This window comes from Capricornis sumatraensis, chromosome 3, assembly GCF_032405125.1.
Source record: "Capricornis sumatraensis isolate serow.1 chromosome 3, serow.2, whole genome shotgun sequence".
Classification (NCBI taxonomy): Eukaryota; Metazoa; Chordata; class Mammalia; order Artiodactyla; family Bovidae; genus Capricornis; species Capricornis sumatraensis.
Window position 1 is genome coordinate 135191797 of NC_091071.1, and position 17356 is coordinate 135209152.

The 17356-nt window shown below is 45.8% G+C and overlaps 1 protein-coding gene across 1 annotated transcript in view; it reads left to right on the forward strand.

The window, feature by feature from the left end:
• KIAA2012 (KIAA2012 ortholog) overlaps nucleotides 1–17356 on the forward strand; it is a 130285-nt gene that overhangs the window by 80944 nt on the left and 31985 nt on the right. The window contains exon 14 of the mRNA XM_068968703.1: nucleotides 4311–4380. Coding sequence (XP_068824804.1) covers nucleotides 4311–4380 — 70 coding nt within the window. The remainder of the gene's footprint in view (nucleotides 1–4310; nucleotides 4381–17356) is intronic.

The window sequence follows — 17356 nt, forward strand, 5'->3', positions numbered from 1 at the left end:
ACCTTATGATTTTCATAAATCCACTCGCTTTATTGAAGAATGAATATGAGATCTTTTTAATACATGAGAAAAGTTGAACAACCTTGCAGTTGAAACTCACAAATGAGACCTTGATTTCCTTCCAGCATCAATAAGACATTGAAATTGGTCATGTAGATGCATGTGTTAAATGATATGTTACAAAGAATTTCCAAATATATTTTCCTAATTTAGCTTTTCAAGAACTCTCTACAAAATGTATCATTACTCCCACTTCACAGATGGAGAGGCTGTGACCGTTCATACAGCGCGAGGCCAGCTGGAGCCCCACCTCTGGCTCCTGCTCCCCAATTCGCTCTGTAGTTCTTTCCTGGAGCCTGCCATGGGCCTAGAAGTACCATGCTCAGATAGTGGGCTGGGTGTGAGGGGAGAGGGCAGGGCCAGTGGAAGTTTCTCCAAGAATAGCTGAGACCTTCAGGACACCTGGCCCAGCCCCTGTCTGTTGCAGAAACTGAGGCTCAGGAAGTAAGTACCTCCATGATCTGTAAGGCCTGAGATGTAGGATCCGAGCTTCAGCGCACAAGGTCTGAGTGCAGGGCCTGCATCCCAACCCCTCGGGCAACTGTCTCTCTTGTCTGGTTTTAGCGCTGCAGTTGTGTTTACCAGGTGTCTGTTACCATCCTCTCACCCGCACTCCTCCCCAGCCCTAGAATGCCATGCTGTTGCCAGCGCTCTTTCTAAATACAGCTCAGTCATGCCACTGGTTTGCTTGAAATTTCCTACCACGTCCCCATTGGCCTTCCGGTTAAATCCTGGCATCAAAAAATGTATTTTCTTTTATAAATAGAAAAATAGAGCAAACGAAAAATTTTTTAAAAAACTCCAGACTGCAATATGCAAGATCTGGCTGGTCAGAGTCTGATCCCCACTGTCTGGGCACTGAAGCCATGCCGACCATCCCCGGCGCCAGCACATCCTCCTTGCTCCACGGGAACTGCCCGCCTCCCCTTCCCCGCAGGACTTAGCACCACGTCCACTGGTAAACAAACCTCCCCAGCCTAATTTAGCTTCACCTCCCCTGAGGTCCTGCAGAAATCTGTCATATCACTACATTTATCATACTGCATGGCAACGGTGAGATTTCTTGTTTCTCTATTGAGAAACAAGCTACTGAGCTTCTCACAGATTTTTTCAGCTCGGTGCCCCCAGTGCCCAGCACAGTCCCTTGCACACAACAGACACTCAATATATAGTCGTAAGCTGAATGAACAGATGAAGAGCGAACGACTTGGCCAGAATAACTGAGCTGGGATCTGAATTTTCTGTCTTTTGGTTTGTTTGCTCACTTAACGAGTACTATTGCCTGTGTTTCAATCATTGCCTTTGTAACTCATTAAAAGCAACAGCATTTTATTTAGTTTTAGTTTTCTCAGTTCAAATCTTGAATTCAAAATATATTCAGGAGGTTTAAAATATTTAACTATTAAAGGGCATGTCTCCCAGCTGGGCTCCCTCCCCATCAGACACCACTATGGCCTAGTTTCCTGTGTACCCTTCCTGGGGTAAAGACACATTTTATATATGTTTTCACATATTATACTGGAGGAGGAAATGGCAACCCACTCCAGTATTCTTGTCAGGAGAATCCCATGGACAAAAGGAACCTGATCCATAGGATCAAAAAGAGTCGGTCAATACTGAAGTGATTTGGCAGGTTACGTATTATACACTTTGCTTAGGGTCTTACTTTTTTGTTTTACTTAATATATCTTAGAGTTCTACTTCAATTCATTAAGAGATCCTCTTTAATGGTTGCATTGTATTCCATCATGTAAATTACCATGATTTACTTAATACCTCCCCAATTGACGAGGCATGTAAGTTGTTTCCAATAGGCTGCAATGAATGACCTCAGAAATGTCTTTTCACATCTGTGTTCATATATGTAAAAAATGATAGGTTTTTGACACCTTTCTAAGCAACAGGCAGAATTTTTTTTCTTAAGGCCACACCACATGGCTTGTGGGGTCTTAGTTCCCAGACCAAGGATTGACCCCACACTCTTGGCAGTGGAAGCAGGAAGTCCTAACCACTGGACCACCAGGGAAGCCCCCCAGAATTTCAAATTAAAACTATTTTTCTAACAGGGACTCATCAGAAAATTCTTTCCAAATCCCCAATTCTGTCTCCATCTCTCCATCTGTGAAAGGAGAAGAGTATTTCTTGCCCCTGAAAGCTCATAGCTGCTTGCTATTAAGACTGAAGGTTTATTCTTCTGGGTTTTGAAATTCTTCCAAAAGAGGAAGCTTGTTTTTCCCTTTTAATCCAATTTCCTGTTAGACTAAAAGGATTTATAAACAGGATTTTTTAAAATTTATCTCTTTTCTAGTCTTCTAACTTAGCAGTTTACTAGACTGAGGCAGATTTTTCCTGCAATCTTTTTTTTTAAAAAAAAAAAAACCTTTCCATTTACTCAGGGATGAATTTTTTCTTTTTTTCTTTTTTTCTTTTTTTTTACTGCATCAGGCCAAATCTGCTTTGTCTCCAAAAGGACACATGCAAAAGAAGGAAAGTTACTTACCTGCTGTAGGTTTTCTTAGTCAGAATAGCTTAGCAGCCACAAACACTAAGGTAACAGGTGAGAAGCACACAGGGTAAAAAGCCACCAAACAAGCACAGAATGTCCAAACAAATTAGCAGATAACTGTCTCTTCTCAAAGCAGCTTAGGTATTTGATGATAAAGTGGAAAACTGACTGTCAGCTAAAGGGTGAGGAACCTGAGTCCCAGGGGAGGCTTCTAGGCCCTTCAGATTCCTTCTCCATGGCTGAAGTGAAGCTGTGTATTAAGCAGATTCAGGTGACAAAGGCCAAGAACTGGCCTTATAGGACACTGGGGGCTTTATTTGAGTCATTGACTCTACCAGCCACATTTCCTTGGCAACTCAAGGACTGCTCTTCCTGCCCTCTAGAGAAGACCCATGGTTCTCAATCCTGGCTGCATATTGGAATCAGCCAAGAAGCCTTAAAAATGCTCTAGCTCCAGAAAGTCTGATTTTAATGTTTGAGGTTAGGGCCTAGGAATCTTCAATCCTAAAGGAAATGAGTCCTGAATATTCATTGGAAGGACTGATGCTGAAGCTGAAACTCCAATACTTTGGCCACCTGCTGAGAAGAGCCAACTCATTGAAAAAGACCTTGATGCTGGGACAGATTAAAGGCAACAGAGAAGAGGGTGGCAGAGGATGAGATGGTTGGATGGCATCACCAATTCAATAGACATGAATTTGGGCAAACTCTGGGAGATGGTAAGGGACAGGGAAGCCTGGCATGTTGCAGTCCATGGGGTTGCAGAGTCAGACGTGACTTGGAGACTGAAAAACAACAACTGCCTAAGAATTTTTTTGTATAAATTCCACAGATAATTCTAAGATGCAGCCAGTGTTGCTGCTGCTGCTGCTAAGTCATGTCTGACTCTGTGCGACCCCACAGACGGCAGACCACCAGGCTCCTCTGTCTCTGGGATTCTCCAGGCAAGAACACTGGAGTGGGTTGCCATTTCCTTCTCCAATGCATGAAAGTGAAAAGTGAAAGTGACGTCGCTCAGTCGTGTCCGACTCTTAGCGACCCCATGGACTGCAGCCTACCAGGCTCCTCCGTCCATGGGATTTTCCAGGCAAGAGAATTGGAGTGGGGTGCCATTGCCTTCTCCGCAGCCAGTGTTGAGGACCATCATTATAGAGATTTCTGGGTTGTGGGATTGCAAGCAGCTTGTATCAGTCAGAGAAAGAAGAAAGGGTTTCATGTGATAAGAAATCCAATCCATGGTTATCCTGGAAACCCTACAAGCCTGACCCTTTCGCTCCCTCACTTCAATTCCTCAGTACCTTCCATCTGTTTTCAAGGTAAGGACTAAGGTACTGAGAGTCTGACTTGTCCCCAGCCTTTCCACTTTGCCCCATCTCTGCAGTGGTCACACTGGAACCCCCTCGAGTCCCTGCGGGTACCTCGCTGCCTTCTGTCAGTCAATCTTTGCCAGCAACATTCTTTTCCCCAGGTATGCCAGGCATGGAGCACAGCTTGGACACGTAGATAAGCCTTCCCCAGAGAATGACAGATGAAGACAGTGCTCAAGGTCACTGCTAAGCCCACCTGGCTCTTCAGGGCCATTCACCCTGGCAGCAGACTTCTTGGACACTTAAGTTAAAATAAACTGACAAAGGAGGAGAAGAGACCACTAAGAAAGCTGGATTCGTTGTAGCAAAGGGCATGGACCCTAGGAATACTTGCATTTATTGGGTCTTATGTGTCTTTTGTTGTTGTTACCTAACAGGCAAGTAGAGAAGAGATGGACGATCATGAGGAAGGCGGAGAACTCAGAGAAAATCATCCAGACGCTCCAGGTAGAGACAGTTGGGTTGGGTTTTATCATAACTGATTATGATAATTGTGGGATGAACTGTGCATCTGTGCATTGTTCAAAGATGTCAATGAGGAATGACCGTTCCATTTCCTGTTAGGCCATGGGCTGGAAGTCAGAGTATAGACTCTGATGCACTCTTAATGCATCCCAAGCCAACTGATAATGTCATGCTTTTATGTCCTTGGACTTGAGAGATTTATTGCCTGCCAGCAGCTGCAGATTGATGGAAGGCAGTGGAGACTTTGGGGCCTAACAAAAAGACCCCACATGCACGTCTGTCTCTGGCTTCTCCTGCTCTCCTCAGCACTTGGGTATACAGGTGAGGGACCTGAGATTCCCTGTCTGGAGGGACGACCTTACAACAAAGGTAGACCAGCACCTTTGGAAACCCAGCCCCTGACACCCACAGCTCTGGGTGACCAGAGCTGTTTGAATGTGGCTTCCTCCAAAAACGATGTTGCATTTGATAATGATGATGACTCTGGGAAAGACTGGGCCCAGAACTAGGCTTTGGGGCATAGCTCATATTCTGATACCCTGAACTGGAAGCTCTTCCCTGCGGGGTAGCACCTGAGCTTGCTACAGGATGCTTCAGTTAGCTAGGCCCCGGTCCACAGAGGTGGTATTTATCTTGCAGGAGTGGAAACAGTTGTGTGAGAAACACTTGCATTCTCAAGGAGTGGATGCAGGGTCCGCCAGAATTGCTTTCGTGGATTGCTGTATAAAAGCGTCCAGCAGAGGGAGCCAGAAGGTGAAAGCGAAGTCTCTCAGTCGTGTCCGACTCTTTGCGACCCCACGGACTGAGCCCACCAGTCTCCTCCATCCATGAAATTTTCTAGGCAAGAGTACTGGAGTGGGTTGCCATTTCCTTCTCCAGGGGATCTTCCCAACTCAGGGATCGAACCCAGGTCTCCCGCATTGCAGGCAGACACTTTACCGTCTAAGCCACCAGGGAATCCCTAGAGGGAGCCAGAGGGGGCTGAAATCCCGCCTCTGCTCTGTTCCCAGGCGCTGCACCCCTGGGTTCATCCACCCAGGGGAGGCTCCTTCCCCTACTTGGTCCTTCTACTGGGACACCTTTCTGTAAGTCACATAAGGTTCTCTGGATAGCCGGTCAGCAGCAGATCTGAGCAGATGAGTGGAGAGCCTGGACTCTGGAGATGGACTACCTATTTCTTAACCTCCGCACCTCAGTATCCTCAGTATCCTGTTTTCAGAGATAAATACCGGACTGCCCTTGGACTTCCCTGGTGGTGCAGCGGGTAAGACTCCTAGCTCCCGCTGCAGGGGATGCAGGTTTGATCTCTGGTCGGGGAACTAAGATTCCACATGCTGCATGGCTTGACCGCAAAATTGTCAGAAAAAAAAAGAAAAGTACTGCCCTCCCCTCATAAGTGTGTATGAGGGATAAATGAAGTAATTCATGTACCATAGCCTTTTAATGAATATGAATCTCAACTTGGATATCTCAATGAGTAACCATGTACCTTCTCACAGCCACACTTTCAGTTCAGTTCAGTCACTCAGTCGTGTCTGTCTCTTTGCGACCCCATGAGTTGCAGCACGCCAGGCCTCCCTGTCCATCACCAACTCCCAGAGTTCACTCAGACTCACGTCCATCGAGTCAGTGATGCCATCCAGCCATCTCATCCTCTGTCGTCCCCTTCTGCTCCTGCCCCCAATCCCTCCCAGCATCAGAGTCTTTTCCAATGAGTCAATTCTTCAGATGAGGTGGCCAAAGTACTGGAGTTTCAGCTTTAGCATCATTCCTTCCAAAGAAATCCCAGGGCTGATCTCCTTCAGAATGGACTGGTTGGATCTCCTTGCAGTCCAAGGGACTCTCAAGAGTCTTCTCCAACACCACAGTTCAAAAGCATCAATTCTTCAGCGCTCAGCCTTCTTCACAGTCCAACTCTCACATCCATACATGAACACAGGAAAAACCATAGCCTTGACTAGATGGACCTTAGTCGGCACAGTTAATGTCTCTGCTTTTGAATATGTTATCTAGGTTGGTCATAACTTTCCTTCCAAGGAGTAAGCGTCTTTTAATTTCATGGCTGCAGTCACCATCTGCAGTGATTTTGGAGCCCCAGAAAACAAAGTCTGACACTGTTTCCACTGTTTCCCCATCTATTTCCCATGAAGTGATGGGACCAGATGCCATGATCTTTGTTTTCTAAATGTTGAGCTTTAAGCCAACTTTTTCACTCTCTTCTTTCACTTTCATCAAGAGGCTTTTTAGTTCCTCTTCACTTTCTGCCATAAGGGTGGTGTCATCTGCATATCTGAGGTTATTGATATTTCTCCCGGCAATCTTGATTCCAGCTTGTGTTTCTTCCAGTCCAGCATTTCTCATGATGTACTCTGCATAGAAGTTAAATAAGCAAGGTGACAATACACAGCCTTGACGTACTCCTTTTCCTATTTGGAACCAGTCTGTTGTTCCATGTCCAGTTCTAACTGTTGCTTCCTGACCTGCATACAGGTTTCTCAAGAGGCAGGTAAGGTGGTCTGGTATTCCCATCTCTTTCAGAATTTTCCACAGTTTATTGTGATCCACACAGTCAAAGGCTTTGGCCTAGTCAATAAAGCAGAAATAGATGTTTTTCTGGAACTCTCTTGCTTTTTCCATGATCCAGCGGATGTTGGCAATTTGATCTCTGGTTCCTCTGCCTTTTCTAAAACCAGCTTGAACATCTGGAATTTCACGGTTCATGTATTGTTGAAGCCTGGCTTGGAGAATGAAATGATGGCACAATTCTTTCTATCCTGTCTGGACCCTCCTAGGGTGAGAGAGACCACAGAGCTCACTGGAGATAAAAGTGCAAGTCATGGATTTGGGGGTTGCACCCTAACTTGATCTTTTTCTAGTTTATATCTATTGCTATTTTTTTCAAATGACACTCCACTCCTCAAATTAATTTTAATATTCATTATAATTTTATACTCATTTTAAAAATTTTCATTGCTTCTGAATATCAGACAATAAAATATTACAGTAGCCTGATCCCTGTGTTCAGTCAAACTTTTAAGCAAGGTTTCTGCTGACCTACATCTCCTGCCACCTCCATTTTAAAAGCTGAGTAACAATAGCCAGGGAAATGTATTCCAGTCTTCAGATCTTCCATATCGTAAATCGCATGTCCAGATTGTGAACACTGATGAGGCTCCAAGGTCTTGGCCAAGTGCAGTGGAGGTTTTACGCAGTGCAGAACATGGCCAAATCTAAGCAATGACCAAGTCAGTCAAAACAGATTTCCTGGGAGGGACAGGCCCCGGCTCAGTTCCATAAAGATGACTCAGACAGTCTTTAACCCAATGAAATATCACCACAGAAAATTAAAGAAAGCATTTGCCTGTCCCAAATGATAAATGCTAATGTTCAAAAAGGATTTCAAATCTTTGAAGGGAAATAAAGGAGGGAATGCCAAGGAATTTTTTTAAACTATTTAAGGATCAGTTTTCCCCTCATAGGTCTTACAACTAATTGTCAGGATTTTTTTCCTCCTCTAAATTAAGTAGTGAGCTGCAAGATTAACTATAAGCAATGAGCCAGGGCCACATCCAGTGAGAATACCCCGAGTCTTGGACTTGCTGAGAACACAGCATGCAAGTTTTCACAAGACAACTCAAATCAGCAACCCCCAAATCAGAGAGGGCTTGGGAAACAGCTCTTATTTTAAATATGAAACTTTTCTTTCTGCCTCTCTTTCTCACCCCCAAAGTCCAAGGAAGGAATAAAATTTCCATTCTTTTGTTTTCTTTGTGGCTGCACTGGGTCTTCACCCCTGTGCGTGGACTTTCTCTAGTTACGGTGCACAGGCTTCTCATTGTGGTGGCTTTTCTTGTAGCAAAGCAAGACCTTCAGTAGCTGTAGCCCAGGGTCTCAGTAGTTGTGACTTTCAGGCCCTAGAGCATGCAGGCTTCAGTGATTGCAGCACGTGGGCTCAGAGGTTGCGGCACATGAGCTTAGTCGCTCTTCTGCATGTGGAATCTTCCCAGACTAGGGATCGAACCTGTATCCCCTGCATAGGCAGGAAGATTCTTATCCACTGGACCACCAGCGAAGTCCAAAATTTCCATTCTTCTTTCAATTCTTGTTTATTTCCTAGGCCAACTGCTCTCAAACTTCAGTGTGCCTCAGAACCATGTGGAAGACTTGTAAAAATAGAGATGCCTGGGCCTCCAGAGTTTCTGACTCACTAGATCTGGGCTGAGGTCATAGCATTTGCAATTTTATTAAGTTCCTCAGTGATCCTGAGGCTAATGGTCTAGGGACCACACTTTGAGAACCACAATCTTGGGCCTTGCTTCGAGGATTTATCTCTCTGAATTTTGACAGTGATTCCGTTTAATCTGTTCTTTTGGACATGATAGGAGTATGAACATTGGAGGGCTCTGTTTAGGCAGCATCACAATGATCAAGAGCATCTATTATTGGGAATTCCATGGTGGTCTAGCAGTTGGGACCGTGGGCCGTGGGCCGTGGGCCGTGGGCCTGGGTTTAATTCCTGGCCAGGGAACTAGGATCCTGCAAGTCTCACAGTACAGCCAAAAGAAAAAAGAGCACCAATTATCAAATCTGAGTCCCAGCGTTCAAATCCTGGCTCCACCATTTACTAACTGTGCAGCTTTGAGTAAGTTACTAAACTTCTCTGGGTATCTTTTCTCTTCATCTGTAAAACGGGGATACTATAGTACTTCTCTTGTGGGGTGGTTGTGACATACAGGAGTTAATACATATAGTGTGCTTGCAAGAATGCTCGGCACACAGTGAGTACTCACTGAAGGTTAGATACCAGGCTACTTCTTAAATACCTTATTTTAGTAGCCCTATCAGGAAAGACTTGTTCTCGGTTTAACGTGATGTAACACAATGATTTACTTACTTTCCAAATCCATCTCATTTTCAGGGAGGCAGGGTGGGGTTGCTGGCTCTCAGGGGCTGACTGAGTCCTCTTCGAGAGTCCTTCTTCTGCTGAGGTCCGGGGTCAGGTAGCAGACCCAGTCTGAATGAGGTCATGTTGCAGTCGTGACAGAACCCCTCGGAATGTGGCAGACCTTAAAATAGTCTCAGGAGCTTTGAAAGATGCATGCAGGGGCTCCCCAGTGACTAGCCTGAAAAAATACAGGGTAGGAGACAAAAGGCAGATCTGGCGGAAAGTCTTAGAGACCAACCATTTCTATTCTACCAGGAAGAAAGGCCCAGAGCATCATTGTTCTGTCATGCAAGAGACAGACGCGCAGTAGTTAGGATGTTTGTTCTAACAAAGACCAAACAAGAGGGAAGGTTTATTTCTCTCTCAGGGAAGAATCTGAGCTGGCAGGCAGGGGGTGGGACAGCTCCGCTCCACAGGGCTGTCCAGGGACCCAGGCTCTTTCTTATCATCTCTCTGGCACTCCATTTGCTGTCACCCCTGTCTGCCTGGTCAGAGCTGGCTCAGCTTCCCCCTCACCCTGCAGGACACGGGAGGGAAAGGCTCAGCTGCCTTGTAAGAGCCTAATTCAGGAATTGCACCTCTTCCACCTCTGCTCATATCCCGCTGGCTTACCTGGCTACAAGTGAGGTTGGGGAATGAAATGTCTTGCTGTATGTTCATGTGTCAACCTAAAATGTGAGGGGGTCTGCCACCCAAACACAGGGCAGAATCGACATTAGGTGGGACTTAGCATCTCTGCCAAGGTGGGTAGATGGCTCTGTCTGGCAGATGCTACCACTTCCCCTACCTCATAGACTCAGAGTCACCATGGTGGGCCATTTCTCTCTTCCTTTTTTTTTTTTTGGCTGTGCCACACGGCATGCGAAATCCTAGTTCCCTGACCAGGGATCAAACCCATGCCCCCTGCTTTAGAATCTCAGAGTCCCAGTCCCTGGACCGCCAGGGAAGTTCCATTTCTCTCTCTGCTGCAGACACCATACATGTTTTAGCCACCTCCTCTGTGACTGGCCTGAGAAAAGGAGCTTGTGTATCCCTGTTTCCCATTGGTCTTTACAGCGTCAAAGGGAAAACTAAAAATTACGATGCATTTGAGAATTTGCCTGATAACTTTCAAGTGCAGAGACTTCAGTAAGGCTTCAGTGCTCTCATTTCCAGCAACCCCAGTAGGAACTGCCAAAGGAGCCAGACCTCCTTCTTTGAAAATGAGCCCCTTCTTAGGGAGCGGCCAACACCAGCTGCTCTCCTTCGCCCTCTCTATCATTTGATGACGCTGCCACTTCCCCCAGAGCACTGAAGTCTAATCCAATTTCACACATACTTATTGCTGCTGCTGCTGCTGCTAAGTCGCTCCAGTCGTGTCCAACTCTGTGCAACTCCATAGACAGCAGCCCACCAGCTGCTCTTCACATCATGTGGCCAAAGTATTGGAGCTTCAGCTTCAGCATCAGTCCTTCCAGTGAATATTCAGGGTTGATTTTTCCTTTAGGATTAAAATCCACCTGGGACTTGTTAGAAATCTGGGCAGAATCTGGGGTCTCTTCCCAGGCCTACCTGTGCCTTAACAAGATCTTCAAGTGCTTCGTGTGTCTATTATTATTTCAAAAACCTTAGAATAGCCTCATTGAGGAGACTGAGTTTCAGATTCGAAAGATATGGATTCAGTTACCAGTTCTGCCTTTGATGAGGCCCCAGAGCCTAGAGAACATCAATTCTCTGGGCGGTAGATTCCTTTCCCTTAAACCAAGGAGGAGGGCTGGATAATCTCTGAGTCCATGTTCCACCCTCACTCTCTCTGCATCTGTGAGTCACCAGGCTTGGTGATAAGTGATAAGGAGCTCTTCTTGGGCAGAGCTCCTTCCCAAGCTCTTTCCCAAGCTCTTTCCACCACACCCACTCCCAGGGAAAGCCAACTGCCATTCAACACATAAAGCTCTGCCGCCCAGTCAACCTTGGGTGGGCCCTGACCCAGAGAGTCTGGGAGGAGACCAGCAGCTCCCGTGCTGCACAAGGAGCCCAGGCTCAGCCACAGCAGCTGGTGAGTGAGAGCCCAGCAGGTCAAGAATGAGAGTACTGGCTTTACCATGGTCCTCCTGTACCAGCGTGAGGCTGCCAGGAACCTGCTGGCTTCTAGGCTTTGGCTTCCTCCCTCATCAGGAAATACCAAGGCTCACCTTTCAATCTCTACTGCTCATTTCCTGTGATTCGGTGATCTTGGGATTGTTTCTGTTAAAGCGAAGAGTGGAAGTCTCAGTGTTACCACCAAGAAGCTCCAGGGTTCAGACCCCAGATTTGGGCCTTCTTGAGTCTTCAAGCACTCACTACACAAACGGGGATTTCCTTCATTTACTTAGCAACTATTTGCTGATTAGCAGGGTGCTAATTGCCAGGCCCTCCATGACTGGATAAGACACACTCTTTATGGAACACCTACTCTGATAGAGGACCCAGACAGGTGCAGGCATGGTTTAAACCATCTGTGTCTTCAATGTATTTAGCACTCCAAGAGAGCTGGTGCAGACCAACATGGCAGAGATGGGAAAAAGTCAGGGAGGGCTGCCTGGAGGAGGTGATGCCAGACATGCTGGAAGGAGTTAACTGAACGCAGAGTGCATTCACCCATTTGCAATGAAGCCAGTGACAGGGGCAGCAGTTTACTCTCACTGTGTGCCAGGCATCAGACTAAGCATTTTCTGCAAATTGCTTCATTTAATTGTTATAACAATCTTGTAAAGAAGGAGCTCTTATTATTTTCATTTTGCCAGATGGGAAAACTGAGGCACAGCGAAATTAGGGAATATGTCCTTGCTCGTGGGTCATGGTGGAGAGGTCTGACAGAATGTGGTCCACTGGAGAAGGGAATGGCAAACCACTTCAGTATTCTTGCCTTGAGAACCCCATGAACAGTATGAAAAGGCAAAATGATAGGATACTGAAAGAGGAACTTCCCAGGTCAGTAGGTGCCCAACACGCTACTGGAGATCAGTGGAGAAATAACTCCAGAAAGAATGAACAGATGGAGCCAAAGCAAAAACAATACCCAGTTGTGGATGTGACTGGTGATAGAAGCAAGGTCTGACGCTGTAAAGAGCAATATTGCATAGGAACCTGGAATGTCAGGTCCATGAATCAAGGCAAATGGGAAGTGGTCAGACAAGAGATGGCAAGAGTGAACATCAACATTCTAGGAATCAGCAAACTAAAATGGACTGGAATGGGTGAATTTAACTCAGATGACCATTATATCTACTACTGTGGGCAGGAATCCCTCAGAAGAAATGGAGTAGCCATCATGGTCAACAAAAGACTCCGAAATGCAGTACTTGGATGCAATCTCAAAAATGACAGAATGATCTCTGTTCGTTTCCAAGGCAAACCATTCAGTATCACAGTAATCCAAGTCTATGCCCCAACCAGTAATGCTGAAGAAGCTGAAGTTGAACGGTTCTATGAAGACCTACAAGGCCTTTTAGAACTAACACCCAAAAAAGATGTCCTTTTCAATATAGGGGACTGGAATGCAAAAGTAGGAAGTCAAGAAACACCTGGAGTAACAGGCAAATTGGGCCTTGGAATGTGGAATGAAGCAGGGCAAAGACTAAAGGAGTTTTGCCAAGAAAATGCACTGGTCATAGCAAACACCCTCTTCCAACAACACAAGAGAAGACTCTACACATGGACATCACCAGATGGTAAACACAGAAATCAGACTGATTATATTCTTTGCAGCCAAAGATGGAGAAGCTCTATACAGTCAGCAAAAACAAGACCGGGAGCTGACTTTGGCTCAGATCATGAACTACTTATTACCATATTCAGACTTAAATTGAAGAAAGTAGGGGAAAGCACTAGACCATTCAGGTATGACCTAAATCAAATCCCTTATGATTATACAGTGGAAGTGAGAAATAGATTTAAGGGACTAGATCTGATAGACAGAGTGCCTGATGAACTATGGAATGAGGTTCGTGACATTGTACAGGAGACAGGGATCAAGATGATCCCCATGGAAAAGAAATGCAAAAAAGCAAAATGGCTGTCTGGGGAGGCCTTACAAATAGCTGTGAAAGAGAGGCGAAAAGGAAAGGAGAAAAGGAAAGATATCAGCATCTGAATACAGAGTTCCACCAAAAAATAGCAAGAAGAGATAAGAAAGCCTTCTTCAGCGATCAATGCAAAGAAATAGATTAAAAGAACAGAATGGGAAAGGCTAGAGATCTCTTCAAGAAAATTAGAGATACCAAGGGAACATTTCATGCAAAGATGGGCTTGATAAAGGACAGAAATGGTATGGACCTAACAGAAGCAGAAGATATTAAGAAGAGGTGGCAAGAATACACAGAAGAACTGTACAAAAAAGATCTTCACAACCCAGATAATCACGATGGTGTGATCACTCACCTAGAGCCAGACATCCTGGAATGTGAAGTCAAGTGGGCCTTAGAAAGCATCACTACAAACAAAGCTAGTGGAGGTGATGGAATTCCAGTTGAGCTATTTCAAATCCTGGAAGATGATGCTGTGAAAGTGCTGCACTCAATATGCCAGCCGATTTGGAAAACTCAGCAGTGGCCACAGGACTGGAAAAGGTCAGTTTTCATTCCAATCCCAGAGAAAGGCAATGCCAAAGAATGCTCAAACTACTGCACAAGTGCACTCATCTCACACGCTAGTAAAGTAATGCTCAAAATTCTCCAAGCCAGGCTTCAGCAATATGTGAACCGTGAACTCCCTGGTTTTAGAAAAGGCAGAGGAACCAGAGATCAAATTGCCAACATCCGCTGGATCGTGGAAAAAGCAAGAGAGTTCCAGAAAAACATCTATTTCTGCTTTATTGACTAGGCCAAAACCTTTGACTGTGTGGATCATAATAAACTGTGGAAAATTCTGAAAGAGAAGGGAATACCAGACCACCTGACCTGCCTCTTGAGAAACCTGTATGCAGGTCAGGAAGCAACAGTTAGAACTGGACATGGAACAACAGACTGGTTCCAAATAGGAAAAGGAGTACGTCAAGGCTGTATATTTTCACCCTGCTTATTTAACTTCTATGCAGAGTACATCATGAGAAATGCTGGACTGCAAGAAACACAAGCTGGAATCAAGATTGCCGGGAGAAATATCAATAACTTCAGATATGCAGATGACACCACCCTTATGGCAGAAAGTGAAGAGGAACTAAAAAGCCTCTTGATGAAAGTGAAAGAGGAGAGTGAAAAAGTTGGCTTAAAGCTCAACATTCAGAAAACAAAGATCATGGCATCTGGTCCCATCACTTCATGGGAAGTAGATGGGGAAACAGTGGAAACAGTGTCAGACTTTATTTTTGGGGGCTCCAAAATCACTGCAGATGGTGACTGCAGCCATGAAATTAAAAGACGCTTGCTCCTTGGAAGAAAATTTATGACCAACCTAGATAGCATATTCAAAAGCAGAGACATTACTTTGCCAACTGAGGTTCGCCTAGTCAAGGCTATGGTTTTTCCTGTGGTCATGTATGGATGTGAGAGTTGGACTGTGAAGAAAGCTGAGCGCTGAAGAATTGATGCTTTTGAACTGTGGTGTTAGAGAAGATTCTTGAGAGTCCCTTGGACTGCAAGGAGATCCAACCAGTCCATTGTGAAGGAGATCAGCCCCAGGATTTCTTTGGAAGGAATGATGCTGAAGCTGATACTCCAGTACTTTGGCCACCTCAGGTGAACAGTTGACTCATTGGAAAATCCCTCCCTCTGATGCTGGGAGGGATTGGGGGCAGGAGGAGAAGGGGATGACAGAGGATGAGATGGCTGGATGGCATCACTGACTCGATGGACGTGAGTCTGAGTGAACTCCGGGAGCTGGTGATGGACAGGGAGGCCTGGCGTGCTGCGTGTGATTCATGGGGTCGCAAAGAGTCGGACACGACTGAGTTACTGAACTGAACTGAACTGTCCTTTCTCACAGAACTGGGCAGAGGCAAGGCTGCAGACTCCATCTGTAGAGATCAATTCTCCTGGTTGTTAACAGTTACCAAAAGGAACGTTTGCAGACCCTAGAGTGCTGGCAGGTAGTCGGGGAGAAAGCAGAAAGGTCAAAGGGAAACGGAGAAGAAATGCTTCACACACACACCCAGGAGAAATCGGAAAGAAGAGAGTCTTCAGGCAGGTTTTCCAAGAGGAAAAAAAAACGTGTGGTAAATCGGGGAGAGGGAAGGCCCCAGCAGCGTCTGTCTCTGCCTCCCAGGGGGTGGTGGCTTCTCTGGTTCCCGCCCCGCACGCCCACCAGAGGCTCCCGGACCTGCAGCGCCGCCAGCACCAGGCCTTCCCCACCTGTCGTTCCTGACCTCCTTGCAGCGAGGCCGGGACTGCAGGCTCGGTTGGCCCCTGAGGGTCAGTGCTCCGGGCCTCCTGTGCCGGTTTGCCCTCTCCCAGCTGTGGTGTGTGATGTCTCTCCCTGCCAAGACCTCCTGCGGATCCCAGGCCTGGGTGAACACCCTCAGAGCCAGACGGTCTCAAAATCTGCCCAACAGGCCGACTCAGACTGTGGGAAGAAGGTGGAAGGCAGGCAAATGGGCAACACTCTGAAGTGCCAGCCAAACAGTATAAACTTTGCCATTTATAAAGTTTATCTTTTGGCTAGCTTTCGGGACATCATCACTTGGGTAGAGAAAAGGGAAGGAATGTTTACCACTTAATCTGAAGCAGATCACTTTACAAGGTGCTTTTTTTTTTCTTTTGGTACTTTTATCTCATTTTATCCTCACCATAACCATATAAGATAAGGTGCTTTATCCCTGTTTCACAGAAGAGGCAAATGAGGCTGAGAGGTTAGGTAACTAACCCATGGTCACACAGCCCTAAGTGAAGGAGCTGAGCCATGAACTCAGGTTTCTATACTCCAAGCCCCTGGCTCTTTAAAAGTGGTAAAAGCCGTCCATGTGTTTCTGATTAGGAAATAATTACAAGGTCGGAGAAACACCACAAAATTATGGCAGCATTTTTTCTTTTTTAAGCCAGCATGAAACTTGGAGATTATTTAGAATCTCTATTGTAGGTAAAGGAACTTGAGGTCTAAAAGCCAAGAGAATCATGCAAAACTGTGGCTAATAATGAAAACCGAGGTAACCCAAGTCTGTCTCAACTCAGTGTCCCTAGGTGTTTCATTTAGTTTAGATCAATTTAGTTTGGTTTTGAAGGCGTTTCCTCAGGAGCAGTTCCCAACTCCAGGAATAAACAGCTCCGAAAGGAACAAGAATAATGACTACCTAATCTGTGCCAAGAAGTGAAGCAGCCATTGATGAAAAGTTTCTCTTACAGCTGGGGATAAAATAGGGAGACCAGAAGGATGTACCCAGGAGAGGAGGCACTGCTCCTGCACCAGCATCCATAGCCTGGAAGGTGCTTCCCACTGCACAAGGGCCGCCTCGCAATGTGGGTCTCGGCTCCTCACTTCCAGAACTGCTCTGCCTTGGTCTGCACAGTCTCCCTACACTGTCAGGCTCCGCTGCCTGGAGCCCTGGCACCGGGTTCAGCGTAGTCTGCTAGCTCTTAGCAGCCTAGATGACCTGCACCCTCTATGACTCCTTTATTTTTTCTTCTGGAAAGGATTTCAAAGTTCTCCTCTATAGTGAGAAGTGGCTCACTATAAAAGACCGTTTCTGGCTCACTCCACTCAGCCCAGGATGGAAACCCTCCAGAATCCCAGAATACAGCTGTTGCCCCTTGATCCTGAAAATCCTCTTCACCTCCCAGGAAGTAAAGCTTATTTCTAACTTGACACTCAAATTCATCAAAACCAAAAAGAAGTTGAAACTAGAGACAAGAACAGCATAAGAAAGAAAATTTATAGACCAGTCTCACTCATATACGTGTATCCAAACCTACCACAACTGAATTCAGTTTACCCCACAAACTGAAAATGGTCTAACACTCAAAAATCTGTATCTGTACTTAGGATCATCTCAATAGATGCAAAAGGAAAAATCAATTTATAAAATTCACCCATTTGACTGAAAATGATCAAACGAGGAATGAAAGA